General features: G+C 33.8%; 2 protein-coding genes across 3 annotated transcripts; both read right to left on the bottom strand.

The window, feature by feature from the left end:
• Positions 1 to 592: 592 nt before the first annotated feature.
• On the bottom strand, positions 593 to 3,390 carry LOC128189444 (mitochondrial import inner membrane translocase subunit Tim22-like). Its single transcript, XM_052861055.1, has 4 exons — positions 3,124 to 3,390; positions 1,060 to 1,244; positions 875 to 947; positions 593 to 752 (listed from the first exon to the last, which is right to left on the bottom strand). The coding sequence occupies exons 1-4, from the start codon at positions 3,368 to 3,370 to the stop codon at positions 673 to 675; spliced, it is 585 nt and encodes a 194-aa protein (XP_052717015.1). The 5' UTR covers positions 3,371 to 3,390; the 3' UTR covers positions 593 to 672.
• A 1,602-nt stretch (positions 3,391 to 4,992) lies between these two features.
• Positions 4,993 to 10,137, bottom strand: LOC128189443 (serine/threonine-protein phosphatase 4 catalytic subunit). 2 transcript variants are annotated; one of them, XM_052861053.1, is made up of 9 exons: positions 10,061 to 10,137; positions 9,697 to 9,740; positions 8,056 to 8,179; positions 7,757 to 7,909; positions 6,926 to 7,099; positions 6,550 to 6,676; positions 6,208 to 6,397; positions 5,983 to 6,061; positions 4,993 to 5,787 (listed from the first exon to the last, which is right to left on the bottom strand). In XM_052861053.1, exons 2-9 carry the CDS (start codon positions 9,714 to 9,716, stop codon positions 5,737 to 5,739), a joined length of 918 nt encoding a protein of 305 aa, XP_052717013.1. In that variant the 5' UTR covers positions 9,717 to 9,740; positions 10,061 to 10,137; the 3' UTR covers positions 4,993 to 5,736. The 2 variants fall into 2 exon arrangements, with proteins under 2 accessions (XP_052717013.1, XP_052717014.1); XM_052861054.1 differs by having other exon boundaries at positions 10,057 to 10,129.
• Positions 10,138 to 12,667: the final 2,530 nt, after the last annotated feature.

Raw genomic sequence — 12,667 nt, 5'->3', positions numbered from 1 at the left:
TTTATTAAAAACATGACAATCTTTTTCAGATTTTCCATGAAATAATTTGCTAGCATGTTTTTGGTCAGACAATTTTTTTTTATTTCGTTTCTTCCCACGTTTCCATATTTCTAACTATTTGGAAACCAGTCATGAAATGAACATAGAAAAATTATCTCTCTTATTTTTCAAGAATTCAAAATGAGTGCATACAGCTTAAAGAACACAGAATCGCGTCCTAACCAGTTCATACACTTGAAATCTATCGTTCACGCATTTATTTAATTAGCAGTGTTTTGGTCGTTAAATAAAACAATTAAGTTCAAAAATAAATAATTGATAAAATTTTTGTTGTTAGAAGGTGTTTTATTTTCTACCTATTGCTTTTATAAATAATTGCTGAAAAATTATCTGAGAGAGAGAGAGAGAGAGAGAGAGAGACAGTACTATGCTTTCCCTTACTTCCAGGGTTTATAGGGGCCACCCTTGCAAAAATAAAAAATGTATGCAAAATCCTCTGAGCATTATTTATAAAATCCTAAGTATCAATTCATACATAAGTGTAATGTCCTGATAAAAAACAACAAAATAAAACAAAATGAAATATCGCATAAATAATATTACATGTATATTTATATTTAATTGTGTGAAATATTTACAAACTATATACAACATGTTTAAATCAATCTTATGTCAATGACGCAAATAAAAGTCAATGGCTGTAGAAAAAGCGGCAAATCCCATGGCACCAAACAACCCAGCCTTCAGTCCCGCTAAAAGAGAGGAAACAGGAAATGGTCAGAAAATACTCAAAACAATTCAATTTTGTAGCAGTAACAAAAATCCAAACAAAATATTAAAAATTTAATCCCAAAAATAATTTGTAAAAACTTACCTCGGAGGCCAAGAACACCTCCGACAATAAATCCAGTAATTGTACCATTCCCAAGCTCAGTCTTTCCTCGATACTGAAATAAAATTTTTACCAAATACAATTGAGTCTGAATGAACTAGTTTCAATTATATAAATTAGTTTTAGATAAAACCCGACTGTTTGATTGAAAATAAATGTCTACTAACTGTCTCTAAACAACATTCTGTTCCAGCAAACATTGCTCCAACAATGGCAAAGTTTTTGCCATAGGACCAGAATCTTGCCCTCATTTCTTTTAGGACCATTCTTGTAGTAGGAGTTTCAGTAGACATTGTGGACATGGGGTCAACACCAGCAGTAAACAATCCAAACAAACCACCCAGTCCAAACCCTACAAAACGTACGAAACTTATACATGTTATAGGAATATTACACAGGAATATCAATCACATATTCTCGCTTTGTACTAGATGTTATTACTTCCATATAAAGTTAATTTGATGAAAACAAGACTCGTTGATGCTGCACATTCTATACTCTGTCCCGAGTTTTTGCTTCCACCACTTTTTGCTTGATATTTCAATAATAGTATAAAATACCTTTGTGCTCAAACTACGTTCATCCACTTATATGAAAAATGTCCAGATTATCTGTTTAAAAACGCCCCTTCTACCGCTTCGGGTTTCAATACACATCCAAAAATTGAAAGTCTACGGAAATTTTGCATTGCATCAGCCATTATTAAGCCCGGATGATAATGTTAAAAAATTGCGCGATGTATTCTGAGTGTATTCTGAGTGGACAAAAAGATGTAAACATTTCCCATTACAAATCTCCGTAAGAAACTTGTTTTCGTTCCTGTGAAATTTTACGAGTGAAAAGGGATAATTGTTCAATGAAGATATCTTGGATATATTCCCTTTCACCGATTTCAATTGTATTTCTTTCACAGGTATGTGTATTTTTATTAAAAATCATCAAAAATTGATGGAAGCAATAACTTGGAACAGACTAAAGTGGTTGCACTGCAGAGTGCGGGACGGTTCGCCCCTAAAGACCTTTCGCGCTGAGACGTTTCGCCCCGAGATGTTTCGCGCCTATTAATTATGTGGTAACAGTAAATTGATATCAGCATGGAGAGCCTCCAAATAATGAATTATAACACCTTAGGGTAATTAGAAATTTGATGAGACACATAATTATGATTGCTTGATTTAGATGTTTTGCAGCTTTTAATTATGTGGTAACAGTAAATTGATATTAACCTACCATTGAGAGCCTCTAAATAAGTTTTAACACCTTTGGCTAATCAAATTATTCTAATATATGATTATAATTAAATATATATATTAACATCAGATTATAAATTTCTGTTAGCCATACTTTTGTGGAAATGCCGAGCAAAATTGAATTATTGTCGCCCTGTACAAAAATTTATCTGTTGTATATTCCTTAGAAGAGAAATCATTCTACTGACAAAAATTAATGATTTATTCAAATCTTATTTATCATAAAAGTTTAATTTCTCCTCTTTAGCTTGACATGGAGAGCCTCCAAATTAGTTATAATATCTTAATTAGAAAACCGATTCAGACACTTAATAATGATTGCTAAACAAACATAATTATATTTGAACGTGGATAGAATAATTGCTTTTTACATTATTAAAATTATCAGTGAATGTACCACATTAAACATGATCATTTGTAGATATGTTTTCAATAAAGTCAATTTTAATTATATATATATATATATATATATATATATATATATATATATATATATATATATATATATATATATATATTTGCCTGAAAACATCGCAATATATAAAATAAATAATATAGGTGCGAAACATCTCAGCGCGAAAGGTCTTTAGGAGCGAAACGTCTCAGCGCAAAACGTCAATAGGGGCGAAACGTCCCGTTCCCGCACTGCATGTATATACAGTTGAACAGGTTGGGACCAATCGCCCAAATGGGATATAATAGCCCTTTCAGGATATAATAGCCCAAATGGGATATAAATTTAAAATGCAAAAAATAAAAAAAATTTGATTTAAATTTATATCTCATTTGGGCCATTATATCCCCAACGGGCTAGTAGGCCAATATCCCATTTGGGCGATTGGTCCCACCTGTTGAACTATAAAGTACCAATGCACAAAATATTTACAATACTACCAATCAATATTCACATCAATCATTTCTGTTTGTCTTCAAAGCTCGAATAAGATATAAATCAACCTTTTCTTTATGTGTTCTAGTTACCTGCAACACAGCTTAATGCCGATTTGCACACACAGCTCTCGAAAAAGCCAGACACCAGCATCTCTTCTCTAGTTTTGGGGAACTGCGGGATCCCTCCAAGTGGAATAACCTGTGCCCTCCTCTCTTTACGATTGCCAATAACATGATCCATAACAAAACTAAAACTTTCAACGTCTTTGGGCGTTAATTTGGGTGTGTTGTTCTGATATGTTCCATTGACACCCGTGCTTTGCAAGGGCGCCGCCATTGCTGAAAATCTATGAGATTCCGAACCCGAGGCAAAAGTTACCCATTAAAACGAGTTGACACTAGGACCTAAATATTGTTATGCTTTGATCAAACTCCGTCTTGAATTCGCCCAGACACAATCATAAAAAATAGATACCCTTACTTACGAACAAAGTTATGTAAACATTGTCTTGAATTCGCCCAGTCTTTAATTCACCACCAACAGCGAGGTCGAAAGGAGCGATAATAAAATGCGGCAAATATTTCCATGTCTACAGTATCAACGAAATAACAAGTTCGTTATTTCAGTTGTATATCGAGATTTACTTTAAGAAGTTAGCTAACTTGTTGCATAACATGGTCATTCCTGATTACCCCACGTTAACGAGTACCCAATACACACTTACAATCGGTTATATACAATGATGTTTAAATGGTTCATAATGGTGCATGTGATGGCAGCGGGCAACAATAAGCAGAGAAAGACTATTGTTTGCAACGTTATGTATGTTCATATAAGTAAATTTAAATATTTTTAATGTATCGAAGATTAGAGAGTTCCCGAGACAGAATTTTAGCAACGATGCCGTACATTGTTTCTATAAAGCAATATAAAACGGTCGATTTTTTGTTGTTGTTTTTTTTTAACATGTGTACTTTCTCCTTTATTTCATTTGAAATATGATATAGATCATACAACTACTAACAACATCAAAATCACAATCTGTCCAGTTTCAATCATTTTGATCGATTAATCATATATGATTATATTAAATACCACATTCCCTGAATTTTCAAACTTCTTATTAACTGCTGCAGAGTTCAGTCATTAAGTTATTTCGTTTCTCACGTACCTATACTTACTCATGCAGTGCAATAAAACAGTAATATCAACCATATAATAAAGACTAGGCTTTTCCTTCCTATTATTCTGAAAGACAGTCTTTCAAATTAAGGTATTTGGGGATTTATTTGCAAACTTAAATTTTTTATCAACAGAAAATTTCCTCAAACCGGATCTGACAATGGGAGAACAATAATCAACACCGCAATATTTCTCAGTTAACCAACAATAACCAACTCTTATGCTTTCAATTCAATTCACCATATACTAGTATGGCACTCTTAAAGTGTATACAATTTATAAATCGTCAAATAGCTGATAGCTAGACTTAATATTAATTTTGCATGCTAGAAAGTATAACATTAGAAATAGTTCACCCTCTTTCTGTTTCTGTTTTTACGCAATATGTAAAGGTGTCTATAGCCACCATACTGATAAAATTCTTCTATCCGAATTTTATTCCAGACCTGTGGCTTAGATGTTTAGCTGTCCTGTCTCTTTGGACATCATCACATGATGCAGTCAAATGTAAGATTTTGTGATCCACCTTTTCATACTTAAATGTATATGTATCAATAGATTTTCTATAAAGATATACAGTATATATATAGCACTGTACACAATAACAGAGAACCAGGAAGAACGGTACACATCATGAAATCAGTGACTACCCACTTATCATTTATCTGTTGAATTACTGAGGAAAACAACCCCTTTATACTTGTTTCATTTACAAGAACTTTTCAGTAGTGAAGAGTACATTTCAATGTTGTCAATCAATATCAAACTACATAAAGTTATGTTTCATAGATATATTTAATCAGTAATGCTTACAAATATTCATTATTTATAAAACTGCCGTGATAAAACTCTGCTGATGCATCATTAGCGATTGTTGAATTTCTGTTACTACAACTAAAATTTGCGTCAACTGATGGAAGAAGAAAACAACCTGCAGCTTAGAGTTTGACACACAACTAAATACCAAAGATGCACACAAAATTGGGGAAAAAAGTGAAAAAATTAAAAGAAATTCTCAATACAATATTCTCCTACTTTACATTAATTTGACATAACATGAACAATTACAACATAGACAAAAAAATATCTCAGATCCATCTGTCAACTACAGCAATCATACATATAACAGAACATTGTGTGGATGAGTATGACAGTTATACAATGAAAAGACAATTGATGTATTAATTATATTTTAGGAAGTCTTTATATAACAGCATCAACAGTTTTGCATCAATAGATTTCTGACATGATGTAATAAATGGAGCGTGATATAATTGATTGAGTTCGGTGTTTTGTGATTATGTGATTCTTAAAACAGGAAAAAAACTAAAATCACTGTTTCTGTTTATAAATAACAGCATCACAGACTTGTACTGCAGACCTTCCCTGGCCCCAGTCTGCTGGTGGAAGTACACAAACATGGCACTTTATTAACAAGTGTCTCATGTCTTAGCCCTTTGTTCCACAGATCTCACACAGTTGTTTTACACAGTTCCCAGTTTCTTCTCTATGTGTAAGTTCTATAAGAAGTAGTCTGGCTGTGGCTTTTTGGATGGTATACCTCTTGACTCCTACAATCAAAATAAAATAATTTTTTATCAAGTTTCATATGGTTTTTTTCAAAAGTTGATGCAAATCCAAGATATGTGGTGCTTTGAATATGAACATAATAATGGAGCTCTGAAGAAAACGAGTTCCTGCTACTGAGTGGTCAAATAAATAATGTAGTCTCAAAAGGTTAACAGGTTTGCAGATAAACAATTTACCTGAGGAGCTGCCTCGAATATGGTGAAGTCCCTGTCCAAATGTTCATCTAATTCCAAAATAGCTGCAACATTTCCACATCTGAAACAATAAAGCATATTAAAACAATGTCTTAAAATCTTTTGTTCATGTATCAATTTGGACAAGATGGAAAATATTCTATAAACACAAATATGGGCAACAAAAGAATCAAAAGTTAATACAATAACTCTATTTAACAAACCCACCTGTAACAGTAGTTCGGAGCTGACCATACAGTCAGAACTGTTTCACTAAAGTGCCACTTATAACCCTCCATTACTAATTGATGAGCTCGACATATAAGCTCAATACTGTTGGCTGCATTAAACTGTGCCACCACATCATGTCCAAAGAGGTACCCGGCTCCTCTAGGACTCACTCCCCAGCCCTGCATGTCTGCAAAACATCAAATATTGTGTCATTATAGTGATGTTAAAAAACCTCAATGGGTACATAAAAAACATTCATCTCCAGGTTTGTTTTATTTTTAGTAGTCAGAAAAATCCTGACATTGCAGCATGATCTGTTAATGGAGATGCAGCACTGACCTTCAGGATCTGACCATAGTAAGTCACACATTGGTCCATCGTGTGGAACTTCTTGCTTCCTGTCTATTGCACGGATTTGATCTAGTGTCTGTATAGAGGGGGATAATCCACCATGTACACAAAATATCTGTGTAAAACAACAAGATAAGCTTATTGTTATCAAATCATGTACTGATAATCAAACACCACTTCAATTATATTCTGTTAAAGGGGGGAGGTAACTTGATTTTACCTAAAAATATTTCATTATTAAAATCTACTAACAAAAAATATTGGTAACATATCAGTATTTTCGTTGATAACTTTCTCAATGTAATCTTTGACCGAATCAATTTAATTTTGTGTACATCAAAAATATTCCACCAAAATTCCTTACCTTTCCATCAATGATTGCTGAAAGACTAAGATAGTCAAATATTTCTGTGCAGTATCTCCAAACTGTGATAGAGCCATACTTCCTTAGGCACTCATCATAAAATCCATAAACCTGTGTTATCTGACGACTTTCATGGTTTCCTCGAATCAGTGTTATTCTGTCTGGATACCTTACCTAAAATTAAACAGGAAAACCAGGTTATATTTCATTTAGGTTGTTTGTAATAGTTAACATGCAGACATAACAGCAAGGGCAAATAAAGAACTACCACACCACCTTCTGGTTAATGGGACCAGGTCATAACCACTTTTTACACATTTTGTTTCAAAATTAGCAACACATCTTATCAACCTCCGTCGGTAAAATTTCATCGTCTTCAGTTGGCAGGGTTGAAGTCAATTACTTGGAAATGTAATTAATTACTTTCAAATGCATCAATAATTTTGTCAATTACTTACAATTACAATTACATTGATTTTTTCAAATGAAATTAATTACTTTCAATAAGTTTGAAAAATGTAATTAATTACACTCAATTACAAAAACTTCTTTCAATTACCCCATCCCTGACAGCTGGAATATTACCTTCCTAAACAGACAAGTAGATTGGAGGCTGAAATGAGATTTTATTTGCCATGGACAATCAGTAAATTGTTGATGCTCTCAGACCCCCAAGAAGATCGACAATAAAGGACTTTAAGGTTGTGTGCCAATCATTCAATGGTTATTTTCCACTAGTGTACTTTATTTATTTAAATGAATTTAATTGGATCTGTGAATATCTTCAACATCTATAAAAATATAATCAGTCAATAAGAACATTGTACTGACCTTCAGAGCTAATAATAACAAAAAGGTTTCAACACTGTAAAAGCCCCGATCCACAAAGTCTCCCATAAATAAATAGTTCGTGTTTGGAACATCACCTCCGACTTTAAATAATTCTTTTAGATCATAAAACTGGCCATGAATATCCCCACACACCTACAAAACAAATCAATCAAAGAGATCAGCAATTTATCACATTTCAATTTTGTATCGTTTCCATCAATGTCAAATAAATTGCAGACCCATTTCAAAATTTATAGATCATTAATTAAATTAAAGATAATGCGTACTGCTATACTTACTGTGACTGGTGAATCAACTCTCTGAACATTGCTCTCCTCTACAAGAATTTCCCTAGCTTTAGCGCAAAGCGCTTTAACTTCACTCTCTTTAATTACTTCACATCTTCTCAACTGTTCAATTTGTCTAAAATACACAAGCAAACATTAATATTGCACCTTTTTTCTGAATAGATAAAAGATGTCACTGACAGATTTTCTTCACCATAAATCCCCAAACAAAATGCATTTTTGATACTCTTTATCCAGATATACTGTATGTTGTAAAGTCTTGTATATACGTAATATGCACCTTTTTTTAGCCAATAATATGATCAAACAATAATATGATGTAATCAACATTTCTCTCTTGCGTTGGACTTCACAGTTTAATTCATTCAAGTGCAGGAATATTAGCTATAACTATAATTTAACCTTATTTACTTTTCGTCCTGTTATGGAGTTTAATGTTATTGTTTTATATATAGAAACTGTCAGCAAAAGATTGATTATGTGTACAACTTGATAACATATTGATGGTATACAACATAAAAATGTTTCTTCATAATATTTTATTGAATTGGACTTATTATCATTCAAGTCATTACTTTTGTTGTTCTGGTTTGGATCTGCAAATGTAATTACTTTTCAGAACTTTGAATACATAATCAATGCATTGAAAATTTCTTTTTTTTCCTTGGGGTGAGTATTATACATATGGACAGCAATTTTTTTCATCATTTCACATCCAACTATGGAGGTGCGTATTGTACACACGACTTTTTGGTAGTTGATGTTTGAAAAAAGAAATCTAGAAATTTTTTGCTATATACGTATCTCAACAGACAGGGTTGTAACATACCCCCCTCCCCCCCCCCCCCAAAAAAAACTTACACTTGCAGCAAACATTTTTCTTAAATTTACATATAAAAAGATGAACTATCATGGAGTTGCCTTATTAGGAGTATTTAAAAAATTGAATTTAAAATAGGAAATTAATAGTGAAAGAGTGAAATTGAAGTTATGGTATACTATGACAAACTGTAACAATCAAAATTTTCTTAAATTGTCCTATATTTATAAATATATCTCTGGGTTTAAACAATGGTCTAGCTTTCAAAAGTATAAAAAAAATCCCAAGATTTCTTCCCTAAAACGCCCCCTTTTTCAGATTTCAATTCATGGCTAAAAATAAAGAGTCTACGGGGGTTTCCCATTGCAAAAGAGATGATGGCCCAGATGATACATTGGAAAATTGTGCAAGTGAGTTCCGAATGGAGTAAAAATTTAAACATGATATTCCCCATTTTAAATCTCCATACGATATCAGTTTTCGTCTGTGAATTTTCTCGACTCGGAGTGAAAAACGACAATGTGTCAATGAAGATATCTTGGAATTGGATATTTACCCTTTCATTGATTTCAACTGCACATTTCTCATAGGTATCATCCCCTGATGGTATGTGAATTTTTATTAAAAATTGTCCAAATGAGCTACATAAACTTGGGACAGACAATAGTCAAATATTTTTTTTATCTGCGGAAGAAACTTGTTGAAAAAATGAGAATACATGCTTTCAGAATCTCGCGCGTACTCTCAATCTGTTTATTATCCAAAATTGATTGACCTACCGACAAAAGGAGATATGTTATTGTTTTACTCACCTATCTAAGTCACTTGTCATTTTCTTTGATGAGAGTTAATCCAACTGCAATTCAAAAGGAAGACGTCTAGTTTATAATCTTCTTGCAAACGCAAAGATGTTACAAATGTATAAATAATAGAGACATTTGACAAGTATCTTAATCACAGAAATATCTCTTTCAGTGCTTCAAAACAACGAGACAACGGCTTTGAACATGTTCATGATGTTGAATTCGAGTGGCTTATATAGACAGAGATTTTGCGTAAGAATTGCATAGATATACGATAAATCAATATTTCTATTTTTATAAGATCTTAATCTCAAATGATTCATTACAAATGATGTGTAAAACAAACAAATCATAAAAGATAACGCTTACTCACTGGTCGCGGTGTCCCCTACCCTCTCTCTCTGACGTCACGTACTTGATCTCGGCCCAGATCTCGTTTTAACGAGATCAGTTTTTCATTATTTCTTTAAAATGATTATTAATATAATATTTACATTAATTAAATCAAACATATTAAATACAATTTTGTTACCAGGTTTTTAGATTTTTTTTCTCTCTGTGTTTGCCCATAAGATCTCGGCCATCTCCGATTCGACAACCTTCGGTAGATTCCATATCGCAAACTAGTCTCGTTCAACCAGACGCTCGGCTGTCTCCGTAAATCTCCGGCGAGCAGAGATTTACGGAGATAGCCGAGCGTCTGGTTGAACGAGACCATTCGGCGCACCTCGGCCGATTCCGGTATCCTACATCAAACTTAAACTAGATGAGGTACGAATCTGCCGAGGTGTGCCGAATGGAACGAGTAAGTAGCCGGGTGCTGGTCACTTCGCCCCAAAGCCAAAGCGCCCCATGCACGAGCGCCCCAAATTTTTCTTGGTGCGCCCCAAGTAAAATTCACTAGCGCCCCAAGTGTATGTCACGAGCGGCCCAAATGTTGTTTTTTTCATGATTAAATTTTTTTTACGTACGAGCGCCCCAAAGTCATTTTCGCTTACAGTATTCATTTGAATGTTATGAGCAAAATTTTCCAATGATCCGAATGCTTAAATTTTGTTTTTTGTTCGGGCTTCTTTTACGAGCGCCCCAAAATATATTAACATATGATTAAGACATAATCAGGAAAACCATTTTGGGACGCTCATGAAAACGTTTTCGATTATTGATAATTTACTTTGGGGCGCTCGTGAATACATTTGGGGCGCTCGTAAAACGTAATTGGGCGCTCCAAAAAAAATTTGGGGCGCTTTGGCTTTGGGGCGATACGACAGTTGGAGGATTTACAGTCAAGTCGTACCCAACCCGACTCGCACCCAAACCATTTCGTACCCAAATATTTGAGTACGACTTCACTAGTCAACTCTTACCCACGGGGAAAAAATATATTTAAACTAGGAAAATAAAATGAATGGCTTTTATTCGTATGTTGTTATGTTTTGTATATTATCGATAACATTAATATGCGAATTGTATAACAAATTTAAAAGAATTTGTTATAAAAATCTGGTATACTATAGTATAGTTCTGTACTTGAATGCGGACGGATCATGAATGGTTATGAGCAGGTTAACTATCATCAATTAAAATCAAAATTAATTGCTTTATGTGATTCCGTTCAACCGATCAACCAATGAGTTTGTCAGCACAAAATAAACATGCTGCTCATAATTAAGAAGAAACACACATTTTCATCACTTTTGGTAGATCAACATTGTTCGAAAGAGGTGTGTTTCCTGCAAGAAAACGGTAAGTAAATCACTATATTAGATATTGTTTTATAATTAAAACATATTTTTTGAGTAATCAAATGGATTAGGCAACAGGCAAAGTTAATTTAAAGTTAAATAAAACATAAATAAAAAACATAACATATGAATGAAAACTATTGTATTTTATTTTCCTAGTATAAATATATTTTTTCTCGTGGGTACGAGTTGACTAGTGAAGTCGTACTCAAATATTTGGGTACGAGTTGGTTTGGGTGCGAGTCGGGTTGGGTACGACTTAACTTGATTCCAGTTGGAGGTGTTGGCAAGTAGCCAACACCATTCGGATCACGCTCGCCCTTTTCCGTAACCGATAAAATGGCCGAGTAGTTACGATTGTAGCCAACAAGACGGTGGCGTCGGAGGCAAATTGAAAGAAATGCTTCTTTTTTAACAATGCATGCAATATATATATTAACTTTCAGTGCCAGTGGATATATAATGTTTACATTGCCTTGCATAAACATTTGCATTCGATACACTTTTTCTCGAAGCAACTAATTTTCTTAAATTTACATATAAAAAATTGAATTATCATGGAGTTGCCCCCCCCCCCCCCCCCAATTTTTTGGGAGTATGTAAAAAATTGATTTGATAATAAGAAATTGAAGCTACGCCAGCCCCTCCCCACCACCACGGATTAGGAATTTGAAGATTTTGGAAAATTCAAAATTTCCATTTTTTTTTTCTTGTCAAGATATTTTGGATGAGTCTGTCCCCCTCCCCCCCCACCCCCCCCCCCCACCCCAAACTTTCAAAAAGGATGCTACGTGCCTGACATATATTCGTGTATGTAGCTTAAAAGTGCTCAAAAGCAGTGATGCAGTTTCAACTATCAATTAATGCATTGAGTTAAGATATATACATGTATACAATCATATAATTAAACAACAATATGCCTAAACATCTTAAAATAGGTGCCTAAACATCTTGACTGAGGCCTAAACATCTTTGGGTCTAAACATCTTAGCTTGTGCCCTAAACTTCTTGGGGCCAAAACGTCTCTAACTCCTTATCCATTTTTCCACTCGATATCCCCCACCCCATTCGTGGTTAAAAAAAATAACTTCAAAATTAATGAGAAATCCCCTCACTGGCAAACTACTTATTGACGAAGTGATGTTGCCAGAAATTATCACATAAATATTTTGATTATCTAATCCTACGGGCACATAGCATCGTTTTTGAAAGGGGGGCAGACTCATCCAAAAAAT

The sequence above is a fragment of the Crassostrea angulata genome, chromosome 6 (genome assembly GCF_025612915.1).
Source record: "Crassostrea angulata isolate pt1a10 chromosome 6, ASM2561291v2, whole genome shotgun sequence".
Lineage (NCBI taxonomy): Eukaryota > Metazoa > Mollusca > Bivalvia > Ostreida > Ostreidae > Magallana > Magallana angulata.
The sequence above is the reverse complement of the archived record's forward strand: the minus strand, read 5'-3'. Positions and strand labels throughout refer to the sequence as shown.

Coding starts and splice junctions, on each gene's coding strand:
- LOC128189444 (XM_052861055.1), bottom strand. CDS start 3,370: ATGGCGGCGCCCTTGCAAAGCACGGGTGTCAATGGAACATATCAGAAC. Junction 1,245..3,123: donor GGCATTAAGCTGTGTTGCAG/GTAACTAGAACA, acceptor TACGTTTTGTAG/GGTTTGGACTGGGTGGTTTG. Junction 753..874: donor AGGTGTTCTTGGCCTCCGAG/GTAAGTTTTTAC, acceptor CCTCTCTTTTAG/CGGGACTGAAGGCTGGGTTG.
- LOC128189443 (XM_052861053.1), bottom strand. CDS start 9,716: ATGACAAGTGACTTAGATAG. Junction 7,100..7,756: donor TGTTATTATTAGCTCTGAAG/GTCAGTACAATG, acceptor GTTTAATTTTAG/GTAAGGTATCCAGACAGAAT. Junction 6,062..6,207: donor GCTCCGAACTACTGTTACAG/GTGGGTTTGTTA, acceptor TTATTGTTTCAG/ATGTGGAAATGTTGCAGCTA.